The 15,538-nt window shown below is 41.0% G+C and overlaps 1 protein-coding gene across 3 annotated transcripts in view; it reads left to right on the top strand.

Annotated features, from left to right (window-relative positions):
- LOC149244243 (tRNA-specific adenosine deaminase TAD3-like) overlaps nt 1-15,039 on the top strand; it is a 402,166-nt gene extending 387,127 nt beyond the window's left edge. Inside the window, exons 8-10 of one of the 3 annotated variants that reach the window (XM_089374770.1) lie at nt 13,531-13,667; nt 13,821-13,997; nt 14,157-15,033. In XM_089374770.1, coding sequence (XP_089230896.1) covers nt 13,531-13,667; nt 13,821-13,989 — 306 coding nt within the window. In that variant the 3' untranslated portion in view covers nt 13,990-13,997; nt 14,157-15,033. Of the gene's footprint in view, nt 1-13,530; nt 13,668-13,820 lie in introns of all 3 variants that reach the window. The other 2 variants (XM_089374771.1, XM_089374769.1) reach the window with 2 other exon arrangements.
- Nucleotides 15,040-15,538: the final 499 nt, after the last annotated feature.

The raw sequence follows: 15,538 nt of genomic DNA, 5'->3' as shown, positions 1-15,538 counted from the left end.
TCCTTATCGACATACTTTCCACCCATTATCTAAGCGCAAAACTTTAATTTTCTTCCTAGTTAGATTCTCCACCAGAGCCTTGAAGTCTTTGAATCGACAGAAAACCTCGTCCTTGGTTTTTAGAAAATAAATCCAAGTTTTCCTTGAGTGATCATCAATGAAAGTAAGGAAGTACTCGGCACCACTAAGAGCTTTAGTGGACATAGGTCCGCAAATATCTGAGTGTATTAATCCTAATACACTCTTGGCCCTATTTTTACTTCCAGGAAATGTTGCTTTGGCATACTTTCCCAGAGCACATCCTCTGCATACATCATCTTGTTCCGTACTAAGATCTGAAATTCCTGTTACAATGTTCCCGAGAATTCTCAAAGCCCCATGGTGCAAATGTCCCATTCTTCTGTGCCATACTTCATTCAAATCCTTGTCTCCATGACTGCCTATTAGTGCCATTGGTGATTCCAGTTGTAGTCTGTACAACCTGTTACTTTTGATCCCGATCCGTACTTTCTTTTTCCAGCTCAGGTGTTTGACGTATACTTTCTCCTTGATGAAGAAAATGTCATAGCCTTTGCCTTGAGGTTGGGACTGTTATCACTCAGGTTGTTCCCCAAAAGATCTTGAGAAAAGGGAATACGGCCGAGGTAACCACTAACCAGTCTTTTAGCTGCAGATTCTAGCCAATCTGCAACCAGAGAGGGCTCTCTCTTTTTGATTTAGATTTGTTTTGTTATATGTTAGGCTAGCTATGAAGCACAAGTATTTGTTTGGTGTTTGGAAGGTGACATTCAATAGAACAGGGCTGCAAGATGAGAGAAGTTCAGACCATTGGGTTAATGGAGTCAGTTGAAAATGAACCTCTGGTATGGTTTCTTTGGCAAAAGGAGGACTACAGAGCAAGATAATTAAACACAGAACAATTTTCAAGCTGGAATAAGATGAAATGAAGTCAGGGAATGAAAGGCAATTAAGAATCTTTCATTATGCTAACAGAGGGAAACTGAATAAACATTATCAGGGAGCAGTTAAGAATTCCTTGATGATATTTAGAGTGAAAGAACCAGGGAGACAAGAGAAATCAAGAATTCTTGCCTATGCTAGTCCTGTAGAAAACATAAAAATTAACAGGAATTGAACACAGAGTACAGTCAAGTAAATTCTGGGTTATCCTTTTTTCCTGCAATTCAGAATATGATATATAGATGATATGTATAACATAAGAACAGTAAAGCAAGGGTAAAAAGACTTATTGTTCCATGCAGTAACACGAGAATTCTACAATATATTCTTCTGCCATTAATCCCACAACAGAAAGTTCACCAGCAAAGCATTCCAGCAATCTTTATTCAGAAAGTTTCTCAAAATTACAGCGCAGGTCCAGAATGATATTCACCAGCCAACAACAATACATCTCTTGAGGAGGTATTTATAAAAAAGAGTTACAAAAATATCCCATAGGGAAAATATCAGGCAATAAATTTATCCATCTACTTCTTCAAAGGCAATAAATGACGTTGAAAACAACGCGTAATGAATGCAGAAGTAACTACGTTGTACTGGCTGCCTTAGGTGGTCTGTTATCTTTGACTTTTTGACTTATCAAGTCGGCTGGCCACTGTCTCCTTGATTTGCGTTTCTGAGTTGCTGTCACGGCCCTGTCAGCTGTGCCTGATTCTGCCTTAATGCATTCTTGCGTGAATTCTTTCCTTTGTTATTTTGGTTTTCTGATAGGTGACCCGTATATTGGAATTTGCTTTAATGCAGATGATCAAAGAAAGAGAACCAAAATTACCTTGGTAAAACCTCAAGCATGCTCTGCCACCATTGATCTGTTGGCAACTGGTGTCTTTGTAATTTTATTAATGTCTCATCAGCTTCAGTATACCTGTAGTAATTGGGCTGGACTTCAAAAAGATGTGTCATCTCATGTTCAATGTAGAACAAATTTTCTAATTTGTCATATAAACTCTGTCCCGAGGGAGGTACTGTCTCTTCTGAGTTGCTTGATGATGCTGTGATTTGATTGGTAACATAGGTATTTACCCTATGAGCATACTGTTGATGTGTCAATAGTCTTCCATTGCTGGTCAATAAACTGGGTAACCCCTTGCTCTGCAGCACTGCAAACTTTTGTCTGAAGGCATTTATTTCTGTTTGCATCTCTTGGCACTTTCTTTCCAAAGTTTGTACAAAATTCCTCATGGTCAACACCTTTTTTACTATCAAAATTGTATCTGTTCTGTCCTGAATGTCTAGAGCTGCTAGCTGCTCCCTGGTATGAGTATTCAAAAAATGAATTAGTTTGTTGGCCTGCTCGGGCTTGTTTGCCAATAATGCTCTGGCTTTCTGAGTCTCAAATTGAGCTATCGCTATCAACTCAATCTGGTCATGAATAGTCTGAATTGATGTCCATTGATCAGTGATGGACTGGCCAATTTTAGCCCACAAAATTGTTTTGATTTCTGCCAGAGTCTTGTGAAGAGTAAGGTCCTTCTCCAAGGCTTTTACCTTATTTTCCAGGGCCTTTACTTCTCTTGTTTTCTCAGCCACAGTTATTTTTGATTTGTCATAATTCACTTCTATCTTGGCCAGTTTTTCTTTGGCTTCTTTTAACTCTGCCATTTGGAGTTCTAGAGCCTTTATTTCCTTCATCATTTCTTCCATGCTCAGACTGGCATCTTGTCCTACTGCTGTTGTTGCTGTAGTTGAGGTACCTGCTGTTGATTCTGGGACAACGGGGGGACTGCTGTTGTAGTTGTAGGAGGAGCAGTTGTAAGAATTGGAGCTGTTTGAGCTGGCTGAGAGGCCAACTCTCCCTGTTTTCCTTGCAGTGCTGCCTCCAAGGCTTTCTCTGTTTCTGCTAGCCTTTCATTCATCCTCATTAGCAAACTTACCACATCCTCCTCTTCTTTCTGCTGTGCAACTTCTGTGGTCTGAGGATGCATTGTAATTGGCAGCTTGAGCTGCTTTCTGAGGGCTGCTATGTCTTCTTCTTTCTTTTTAATTAAGGCCTGTATGCCCTTGGGATCCTTGGGATCATGTCCCAGCTCCATAATAATTTCCTCCAAGGATTTAATTATATTATCCTTGGCTAATGAGGAGGCCTTCTCCAATTCCAATTGGGCAGAAGTATTGTGCAATGAATTCTGCAGTCTGTGAGCCAATAATGCTTTGTCTGCCAAGGTAGAGTATACCATTTCTACGGTTTGTTTATGTAACTCAATCTGGTCCATTGGATGGATGTCTTCAGCGAGGACTTCCAGATTGGTCCTGATATAATAAGCAGCTCACTGTGGCTGTTGCGTTGTAGGCCTGAAGTGACTAAGGGTCATTTTCCCTTCTTGGATATCATAGGCTGCCATTAGCCTTTGTTGATTGGTGGGAGCCATTCTCAGCAATTGATTATACAGCTGGAACCTTACTGGCTCATTTCTGGCCTTTATTTCAGTGAATGCTTTTTTGATATCCGAGCCTTGCTTGCTCTGTTGCCTGGTGGATGTAACCTCCACACCATGCTGCCTCTCTTGCTCTTGCTGAAAAGAGCTAGTTGATGTCTCCAAAATTGGAGGAGCCTGCTGTTCAGTTGTCTCCTCACCCCTCAAGTTGCCTGCTGTTTCTTCTGCCAATTCTTCCTCAGAGTAAGGGTTCAACCTTTGCCTCTTTTCTCCTTGTTGTTCTGTGGATCCACCTGTAGGTGTCTCTTCCTGCCTGTCCCTTTTCTTGGCTCTTTCCTCATTGAGGGGAGTTTGTAACACAGGGATTTCAGTTACCTTTGCTTGTGTTGAAGGGCCTTGCCCTTGACTTTGCTCCTTGGCTGTATCTGGCCGGTCTGCCATTGTATCCTGCTGCTCTGAATGCTGCACTTCCTTGCCTTTGGATGTCCCTACAGATGGAGTACTCTCTTGGGCAGGTTGTTGTGAAGTTGTGGCAGATGATGTGCCCGCTCCAAGGTGTTGAGGCAATGTGAAAGGCACCTGTCCAAAAGAGTCCAGGTCAAGTGTTTTTTCAAGCTCTTTCATTTCTTTTTCTAATTTCTCTTCTTCAGTAAGCTCTTCAACTAGTGTGCCTTCTACCCATTCCTGTTGATTAGCATATTGTTCAATCTCAGGGATTTTGTGGTGCACATATCCTGTAAGCTTGTTTTTGACTCTTCTAAAACTTATGAAATGTTCAGGGTCATATGGTGACCAATGAAAACTTTGTTTCAACATAAGTTGATCTTTTAATATCTTATCTGCTTCTTCCCAGGCTTCTTCCCTCTTATTGAAGATAAAAGGGCCCAATTGATGTCTTATCTTGAGTTGTGCCTTTTTCCTAGCAGCATAGAAATGAGTTAAATCTGAACTGCTAAATTGCCGGTAGTATTCCAGGGCAAAGAGTCTCATAGGGACATACTTCGGCAGCTTGTAGGGAGTTAACTGACAACCATAAATCCTGATCACTGTGTGGTTTTGGTAAAAATACCAGTCACCAATACTGTATTCCTTTGAGAGATGTAAAATTTTCTGCATTTCAGCAGAGAGCCTGGTAGGAGGAGTTGTTATCAACAAATAGGTGGCTGGATATATGAACTCATAGTATGTATATGGGGAGTTGTGGACTTCATGGAATACTGAGGTCCAGAAGATCACAGACCTCCTTTCACCTTTGAGGTCCAATTTTTTAAGAGGAACTTGGAAACTATCAGGTTGATAGTACAGCAGCAAATGATATATGTAGGATGTGTATTTGAACACTCTTTCTCTCTCCAGATTCATGAATTGCTCATGGATTTTATTTGCTATGAAGGTAGCATAATCATACTTGACAGCAGGGGGCTGTCCTGGAGTGAATATGGACATTAATACCAAAACAGTTTCATCAACATACTCACTAGTTTTGAATCCTAAAATGTAGGATATCATGTCTATAATGAGTCTCCCTGCCTCATTGAACCAGACTTGGAGATAAGGAGGAGGCTGATCAGGCTGGCAATTTGGTTTCATAAACAACTGAGCAATTCTTGTTATCTCTGAGCTAGGCAGTTTGGCACCTTGGTCAAGCAAGAATTTCATGGTGAGAGGAGCCAGAGGCTGAGTTGGCTTGAAGTTCAACATCTCATTTATGGATTGAGGAGTAACATAAAAGAGCACAGTCCCAGATGGAGCCATAACTGCTCTTTGTGTGGGTTCATAATTTGCACAGCATAAATGGATGAAATCAGGGAGCACATTCACTGAAGGGAGGTATTCACTGAAGGGAGGTAATAGATAGGCATATTGGACTCCCAAATTCCCAATACATCAGTGCTGCTTCTGTAGCTAATTTTAATTTCACAAAAGGCTTGCAGGTGAGATTTGTAACCCATCATATCCTTAATTTGGAAGTCCCTATCAGCAAGGGGTATCCATTCCAATTCCTTATGTGGGGCATTCAAGGGGGCAATATTCAAGGCCACTGGAGCTTCCATGGTTCACTGTCTGTGTTTATAATTGGATTTTGAGTCTGTGTCACAACAGGAAACAGAGTACTGGCACTGGGTCTTTCACAGGAATTTCACAGGAATTTTGCAATTTGAGTTTTATATGGAAATGGCCTCACTGGGTAAAATTCAAAGGAAAGACAGAGTCTGCAGAGTTTAAGTGGGAGGTTGGATAAAACAGAGTAAATGGTGCTCTTTTGGAAGCGAGTTTGACAATTTTAACTCAGTATTTAGGCATTTTTGGAGTTTTTGTTGGCGGAAATAGAGTTGAATTGCAGTTTTAATGGGCAATTTGCAGAGGAGAACAGGATTTGCAGGTTTTTCTTTGGAAACAATGGTCAAACAGTGACTTAAAATGCACAGGTTTGTAGGCAATAGCGCATTTTACTTGAGTTTAGCTCTTGAGGTGATTGTAACAGAGAAATTTCGTAAAAATAGGGTTTATGGGCGACTATCGAGTAAATACCTATTTTACAGGTGTCTGGCATGAAATGTGGTTGCAGACTGAGCTGAGGGGGTCGGGTTTGCAGCGTGAACTCGCCTGGGTGGCTGACTGGAGCGTTGGTGGCGAATTGGACGTAATTCACATGCACAGTCTCCGCAATACAACGAATAGAAAATAAACAAAACCATCACTTTCACGACTTTTAAACAAATTTGGGCTTTTTCGGGCTTTTTGGCGCTTTTTGTGCTGACGTCATCATGACGTAACTTTGTCCTGTAGCGGAGTATGGAAGGTGACATGGCAGATGACGTGGTTGCTGACATGGCGGACGAAATGGTGACGCAGGCGCTGGCGTGGGCGGGTGACATGGTCAGCGGGAGGCGGAAGCGGTTTGTGGTTTCTATCGCACCGCCTTCTGTACGGGGGCGGTTTCTGGCAGAACGGGCCTGATGCAATGGGCTGACGACACGCGTCCCGGGGTACGGCGGGAAAACCGCTTTCTATCGGGCGCTAATGATCGGACGTCGGAGCGGCTCCGATATTAACGAGAGCCGTTGGATGGGGAGGGCCCGATCCGACGGTTGACGGAACGTGGAGGTGGCGGGCAGTTATGGCGCGGGAGCCCACCAAATATTAATGTTTTATATGCATTGCGGGGGTTAAAAACTTTGGTTATCGGGGTATGCGGGTATGGTTATTTAATTAACCAAACGTTAATTAAATCCCAGTGCTATTGCGCGGCGGACTATGGTTATTTGTTTAACCAAAGGTCAAACAAATCCCAGTGGAACACGTGGTGGGTTGTTATTGGCCCCAGGTGGACCAATGACTCCCGAGGAAATTAAAATATAGCCATATTAGGCCGGGGCGGGATATTTATAATGTTTTTTGGGGTTTTTTATTGTTATTTATATGTAGTAGGGGCAGGGAAACTTCATATAGGAGTTATATAATAAAGTTAGGGTGTTAATATGACAAATGATAGGAGAATGCTAAGTTTAGAAGGTAGAAACTTAGGTTTTTAGGGAAATGAAGTGATTATTTTACACAAGAAATGTGGCTTGTTATGAACAAGTGAACACAAAGTTTCACTTAGTATTTCTCATAAAATGAAATGAGCTAGGACCACTGAGCAGATCCCAATGTCCTTGAGGGGATGTTAGTAAGTGTTCTTGGGGAAATGAGAGGGGAAATCAGTCATGCTCCACTGAACTTTAGCCACTTTGCCATGATGTTTGTGATACTCATGAGACAGATCACATTTTAAACTGATCAACAACCTGCTTCTGCAACACCAGAATTACCTACCCATTCTGCTACACCTAACATTTTTTCTTCATCTTGTTTGGGTGCATTTGAACTAGCAAACCCTTTCTTTCTTTTTCTTTTGACTGCCCTCCTATCTAAGTCTACCCTTATTTCTTCCAAGGGCCCAGGTTAAGCAGTTGGGCTCCTTTGTTTCTCTACCTAGCTAGTGATCTGCCAAGCTTGAACTGTTTGAACAGACCTTATTCTCTAATGCTAAAACAAGAAATTTAAACATGGACTGGCCAAGATTGAGCTGTTGGGCCACCCATCAAGTGTGACAAATTCACTGATTGCATGATTTGAAATTCTTTGCCACAAGTAGTACAGTAGTGGCATTTTGACTAGCCACTTTCCTGGTCTTTCTTTGGGGTTCATTTTCTTTTTTCTTGACCAATTCATTTTTCTTGCCCTTTGATTCTTCTTTTAGGGCATACCCTCTTTACATTTTTTAAATTTTTCTGTTTTTTTGGGAAAATATGGAACCTTTGTAGCATGGAAAGGATGATCATATTTGGCATTTCCACAGTCAATCATGAAATATGACACCTATTGGTATAGGAACCTAACAGGGACACAGAAGGTAAGTTCATCCCCAATCCTGGTACATGCAGCACATTGGTAGCACAGAACCGCTCTCCCGTTTCTGTTTGAAAAACTATGGTACCCCTCCTTACTGGAGTACACTTTGCCTTGTTCCCCATGGTGATCTGAAAGTTCATCCTCTCCTCCTAATAATCTGAGAAACATTCCCGGATTCCCATCATATGCCAAGAGGCTCCACTGTCTATATACCATACCTCTGATGATGCAGAGCTAGTCACACAAGCCACTTCTTCTTCCAGCTTGGAAGCCAACATAGAGAAATCGAAATTACTGTCTCTTGTGCAATTTTCTGAAAATCTGTGAGAGTCTCCTGACATAGATGCCTTTGTATCATGATCTCAACCCATAATTGATTTTCCCTTCCTGTCTCTGATTACTTGCTCTGATACCATGTGAAAATTCTATCACTGCAACAACTGATTTATTTTACCTACTTATTTCTCAATAAGTTATTTATGAAAAACCCTTCAGTAAACATTAAAATAAATTATGTTGCAGATATCACACCATAATACAAAAACAAACACATGCACAAGAATCAACACATCAACACAAATATTTTGGACAATTGTCCCTGGAAAAACCCAATGTGGGAAAACTGGTGCAACAAAGGAGGATTTTATTATTCAGCAATTCTTCAGTACAACTGGGTGCCAAACTGGCTTACCCAACAGAGAAAAATTCTCCAGCACTTCTCTCAGTCTTAGTGTCAGGCTTGCTGGCCTCTGTGCAGCTCCCAGACCATCTACGTCAGCTCCTGCCTCTCTACGTCACCCATGCAGGCCCTCCACTGACTGCACAGTCTGCTGCCTCTACGTCTGCCTGAGAGGCTCTGCGTCTGCCTCTCCAACCTCTGTGCTGGTCTTTTGGTGTTGATCCCGACTCTCTGTTCCGTACCCGCTACCTCTTGCTGCTCTCCAGACCACTAGTTCGAATTTCTCAGCTAACCCCGCTCCAGAAATCGAACTGACTGGTCTCCCTCAGTGTGTTCTCCAACTGACCCTCAAGCCTCTTCTTATACTTTTCCTATTGGTCCTTCAACGACCGAGATTAAATCTCTAATCAACAGCTAAGATTAAATTTGACTTGATCCACGACTTTTGGAACCTTCTAACCTAGTTTTATATTAATACCCATTAATATTTTATTTTTCCTAAGTTTAGACTTTGAACTCCATTAAAAATATTAATTATTTTAGTATCTCCCAAACCGGTTAGAATTTGCCCAAACCATTTATGGGTCTTGGATATCTCATGCGCTTTAACCTCTCCACCAAATTTCATGGCTAGAACACATTCGGTGCTATCCCAAATCAACATATGAGATGTCTATCATCCACAACCTTCAAGCAATGGTTTGGATGGGCTTCACTCCTAGTGAATCTCAACGTCATCAGACAGCTATCAATCGTCTCATATCAAGCCCGGGGTGTTAGCTCTAAATTAGAGAGCTTTCTTCAACATGCATACGTGAGATTCCTGATCATGAATCTCAAACCCCTCAGGTTGTTCCAAACCTGTGGACTTGTTACATGAGGGGAATGGTCCCCTGGTAAGATTTTCCTTCGGTACATCTCGAACATGTACCTTCGTGCTGTTCTTGAATTTAGGCATCCCTGTCACCATCTGACTCACATCGGGTAGGGCCCCAATGGACTTCCTGCAACTTGATACAAATTGCCAACCCTGAACCCAAGAATAAAAGCATCTTGAAAAATTCCTTTTTCAAACACGTACCTTTCCATCGATGAATGCCACCTTGAAACGTTTGATTTCCATTGCCGAAATGGACACCAGGTTCTTCTTGAGATCAGGTACAAAAAGAACTTGTTAATGAATCGTGCTACCCTTATTCAATTGAAGGGTAGCATTCCGTACATCCTTTTTGGGATAGGTGGCATTGACTCCAAGTATAATCTCCACGATTGTTTCCATCTCTACCAAATTAGAGAGATCTTCCTTTGATCCGATGAAGTGCCTTGAAGCACTATTATCAATAAGCCAGATTCCCAAAGAGTCTGGAGGAGAAGTAGTGGAGAAGGCCAATTTAAGATAACACTTCTTTAGCTTATCAGAAATAACATTTGATTCTTCATAGCTGGAGTTCCTTGCTCCTTTTGAAGAGTCGGCCATTTCCTTGATGACCTGCGTTACCTGTCATTCCTCCGATCATTGAAGATGTTCCTGGAATGATTGTTATCATCATCAAGTGATGTGTCCTTACCATTCGGACACTCCTTCGCATAATGGCCGAACTAATTGCAAGCAAAGCATCTGCCTTTCCCTCCACCCTTAGATCCGAACTTCCCATTGAAGTGATCTTTAGGTAGGCCATCAGAGGCTTCCGCTGCACCACTCAGATAATATTCTTGCTTCGACTTCACCCTTGGTGAATTTGAAGAGGGATGAGGAACTCATTGAGCCTTTTTGTCCTTTCCAACTGTCTTTGGTGATTGCTCTTTCACTCTTTCTTGGGCTTTGTCTTTACTTCAACTCCGATACCATGTTAATTTTAGGTATGTTCTATGCTTAGAGAAAATTTACTTCAATTTTCCATATTAGCTCAATACAATTCCAGATTAGCAATCACATTTAGCATGATAGTAAAATGCAGATAGAACATAAACATAAATCACAGAAGACAAGCCAAGACAAGAGGACACAAGATGTGGCACCAGCCAGGGACAGACCCCAATGTGGGGAAACCCTTGTTCAATTCTTCTTATATGTTCTTCAATAGTTCAACAGAGAGAGAGATAGTACATATACATCAGAAGTCAGCATCTTGACTTATCAAAATAAGAACAAATATCTTCTCTAAGAAGATGTCACATGAGGTAGCTGATCTGGACACAGGTGATTCCATCACCTTACTGTACTTGTCATTGTTTTGCACCATCATACCATGTCCATCATCATTGTGTTGCACCATGTTGCACCATCACTAAGCTGTACCTCATCATGCTTTACCCAACATGCTGCTCTTCATCATCATGCTGCACTATTCATCATACTGCACTATGCATCACTGTGCTGCACCATTCATACTGATGTACCCATCATTGTGCACTATGCTGCACCATTCCATCACTGTGCACTATGCTGCACCATCATACTGCTGTACCCATTATTGTGCACTATGCTGCACTACTCATTGCTGTCTCTAACACCATGCTGCATTCAACTGCTGCATCTAAACATGTTGCTCCATGCAGCGTACTGCACCATGCTGCTGCATCCATCACATCATGCTGCACCCCTTTGGGGTATTCAACACTCCATGTTAACTCAACACGTGGCTCCCACAAGCTGTTCCAAATCTGATCGAAATCTGGTCAATATCCTTGACCCAATGCACCTCTAACACTGCTTCAAATCTGCTTGTCACTTTGCTGTTCTTGACTGTTCTGGTTAGGGCACTTGGGCATACTGCTGCAGCCCTAAACTCCTCTCAACAGTCCTCGAACAGCCCTTCAAAAACTGTGGACTAGGCAAGGAGAGATGCTCCTCCTCCACGCTGAAGGTAAGGGCTCAAGACAGCCCTCAAATCTGCCCACGCTAGATTTGCTGTAGTGGTATGGCATGTGGCCTACCACACAACACTACTGCTGCTCATGACACCCTCCAACAATGGTACAACCCATCCGTTAGCCTTTAAACAAGCTAGCGTTCAGCTCCTAAGGCCTTGGCCTAGCACAACAAACATCACAGCTTCTAAGTTGCAGGAAACGTGGCCCTAGGGGCGTTTCGCCAGGGGAAACGAAACGAAACGCGTTTCCCCGTACCGTACGGCTTGGAAACGCGTTTCCGGCCGTACGGCCACGTTTCCCGAAACAGAAACGTGGCCGTACGGCCGGAAACGCGTTTCCAAGCCGTACGGGCCACGTTTCCCCAAAAAAAACATTTGTTTTTTCTAATGTAGATCTCTTACATTTGTTTGCCCTAGTGTTGATATGCAGTTCATGGTAATGTTAAATTCTTAAAGTAAAAGTGATATTCTCCTTTATTTTTCATTTTCATCCTTTTACTTAAATTTTTAACATTACCATGAAATGACTCAGGATGTTTGAGAGTGGTTTCGCCGTCATTGGATTTCATATGGAGAAAGTAGAATTTTAGATCTTACTCAAAATCCAGCAGACTTATCTGTTTTTCAGGATTTCAGGATTGGGGGGATTTCAATGTTTCCATTGGATTTTATCATGTACTAGGGTATGGAACTTGTATTTAATTGAGAGAACAAAGCCCTCTATGCAGGGGAGACTCCCAATAATCAAGAGAATGTAGGGCACTAGGGTATGAAACTTGTATTTAATCAAGAGCACTAAGGTCATTCGACTATGTAGGAGGAGACTCCCAATCAACCACGAGACAAAAAACTAGAAATTTCTGGTGGCTGATTTTGGATATTTCTATTTTCATTATGTGATTATTCAAGAGTAAATGTGATGTAAATTTAGATACTTATAGTCTATGCATTGACAATTGACAATTTTATCATAATGTAATAAATTAGAATGTATCATATATGCTTTATGATTGCACATATTTCTTAAATTCCTAATATATATATATATATATATATATATATATATATATATTCGCGTTTCCCCGTTTCCAAAATTTGGGGAGGTCGCGTTTCGTATCGCTTCCCGTTTCGGAAACTCGTACCCGTTTCCCCGTTTCGTGCAACCTTGCACGGCTTCCTACAACAGACTTCGGACCTTGTTCAACCCTTGAAACAGTCCTCCAACCCATGCTGCCCTAGCCTCCCTTGCTGTGGCCTCAAAACAGAGATCTCCCTTCCTCCACGAGCTGTCCTCAAGGTATGCGTTGCACCAAAATGGATTTACTGTGTTCTAGTCCCTTGCTGAACTGTGTCCAAGTCCCTTGTAGAATTTAGGGCATGGCAGACTTCTTCTTAGGACAGCGTATCCTCTTGAGGACTTTCCCTTCCACTAAAACCCAAAACAGTGGAGAGAAGATATCACAAGAGGTGAGTGCCAAATGACTTTCAAGGCACCTCTATTTATACTAAAACGTGGAGGACAAGTGGGGGTTATTTGGTTGCTGGCCGACCTTGACAAATTGTCACATAACACAAATAAATTCATATCTCCATGAATACTTGTCGGAATCGGATGATCTTTAGATCAATCCTACACCTCTCGATGAGAGGAATCCAAGAAAAATATCAGCGGCCATAAATAAGATGACCCACATGGAGTTCTTTTGAAAGATTTAAGTTTACCTCCATTGATGTTTCATTGGGATGGGAATCTTCCTTTCTGAACTTGTTCAACAATTTTGAAACATACTTTGCATGTGAGATGAAATCTTGTTTGGTTGTTGCCAAAATTTAATGCCCAAACAAAAATGTAATAATCCCAAGTCAATTATATCAAAATATTTGCAAAGATTATCTTTTTCTTTACTGAGTCAAATTATCATTGTTCCCTATAATGATTAAGTCATCAACCTCTGCAACCATAACAATAAGTTCTTCACCTTTTCTTTGACATACAAATTAGGATCAGAATCACTTCTCTTGAAACCTCTTGATTTAAGATACTCATCAATCTTTTCATGCTATGCCCAAGGGGTTTGTTTTAATCCATAGTACATACAAGACCTTCACCCACTTGCATACCCATTTTTCTTTTTCTCCAACAACAAGGGTTGCTGTAAGTGAAAAATTTATGCGATTGTTGCAGAAAAGCATGGACGAAATTCATGAGGAAGATAATGCAACATCAGCAGATTGTAAGGTACCTTTTGTAGCTAAAGGCCTTTCACGACCTTACCTTTGCACAGGATATGATGTCTATGTTACAGGGGAGCCATGTGCCATGTAAGATATGTTTACCTACCTGCATTTTTTTATTATTTTGTAGCAATAAAATAAACTTCATAGGCTGCTACTTTGTTTAACCAGGAAGATATGTTTTATGTAGTGGCAGAAGATTACAGTTTTCATTTTTGTATGCTACAATGATTATCACAGGTGTGCAATGGCCCTTGTTCATCAAAGGGTCCGCCGGGTATTCTATGCATTCCCAAACAAAAGAATTGGTGCATTAGGTGGTGCTTACAGATTACATGGAGAGAGAAGCCTCAACCATCACTATACTGTGTATCATGTAGTGGTTCCAGAAGAAATACTGACTGACTGAAGTTTAAGGTATTCTATCTTGAATTTTTGGAAGGCTGATTGATGCCAATTAATGGTTACTCATAAACTACACTTAATCTAAGCGTTTAAGTTAGCATCTTTCTTTTATGATGATGTAGCTTCCCTTTATGATGAACATCATTTTTTATGTTCATTTGTCTATGACAGATGAAAATAAAATATATTTCCTCACAAACTAAAACATAAACGATCTGCAAGATCCACAAGGGATTCCTTGATAAGGATAGAAATTTTAGTGGCCAAAACAGAGCGTCTATTTTAAGATCTTTTTTAGAGCATTACAAAATTGTCTTGCTATGGGTTTTGATTAGAGCTTTCATGGGGATGGAGGAATCATTTTCTGCAAGAAGCATCAGTTGCTTGAGAATTTTTGCAGTAGGACCTTTTCTATGTGGATTCAAGATTATCAGAAGCTGCAATCAAAAAATCAAATGATAGCAGCCTTGGATGAATACCATGGCGAAGGTCAAGCTTGCAAGCTTCTGCTTTTCTGAAAGATGACATTTTAAGTCTTGGATTTTAAACAATGGATAGATAAGACTTTTGCATGACTTAATGGCAGAAGAATGTGGATATACTGTCCATCACTGTCAAAGAGTTAACCCAGTTGTTTCTATCCCATATTCTTTGCACTGTGAATGTATTCATTACCATGTAGGGGATTTGATGTTGGTAAATGTGTTATAAAACCAATTCTCCAGATTTTACACACAGATACCTGGTCACCAATGAAGCTTTCATATCCCCTTGTTACATAAGTGCAAGTACTTTCAAATGGCCAGAAGCATAAAGGCAGAGATGACCAGGTGTGCATATATGAAGAAGGATGTATAACTGGCATTGCTTTGATCCAACGAACTCCAGTGTAACAAGTGCTATTATTGAGAGAAACAGATTAGCTATAACTAAAATATTTTACTGTAGATTGTGTGAAGTTTTAATATTTTAACAATAAAGTGTTCTAACAGTGAAATGTTTTAAAAATCAACAAGGTCCCCATTTTAAAGGTGCAGTTATGTGAACAATGTAACTATTTTGATCAGTACGGTGAGGAGAATCGCCATATCCAATTGTTTTCACAATTGCCTTTTAAAACTCAAAAGATAATTGAGTGCCAAAGTTGTTGGAATACTGGTAAACGAAAAACCAACAAAGGAATGTGCAAAAGGGAAACACAATTTGTATCAATTGGGATAGATATTCCATCAACTGACGCAGCCAGAGAGGGCTGAGAACTTGAGCCCTTGTTCCTTGTTGTTTCACATTTCCTCGTTCCTTTTTGGACCCCCTCTCATAGAGGGGCCGAGTTAAGCTGATTCGAAATTGTGTTTTTCAAAGGACAGGATCCTGCTTCGGGAGGTTTCTAAGAAACTAGAGCTGACATCTTTGTTCGCTCAACCCAATGACATAGTACTACAAGAAGTTAAAATGGCATTCCAATATTCATGATTAGACAAAACCTTTAATATCATTTTGGTGAACCGGCTTGGGAGCAAGAGCTGGTCCATTAATTAACGATATAGTTATGA

The sequence above is a fragment of the Pinus tabuliformis genome, chromosome 8 (genome assembly GCF_031772625.1).
Source record: "Pinus tabuliformis cultivar Carrire ecotype Pingquan chromosome 8, CPIR1, whole genome shotgun sequence".
Taxonomy (NCBI): domain Eukaryota; kingdom Viridiplantae; phylum Streptophyta; class Pinopsida; order Pinales; family Pinaceae; genus Pinus; species Pinus tabuliformis.
This window is presented reverse-complemented; position numbering and strand designations above follow the sequence as displayed.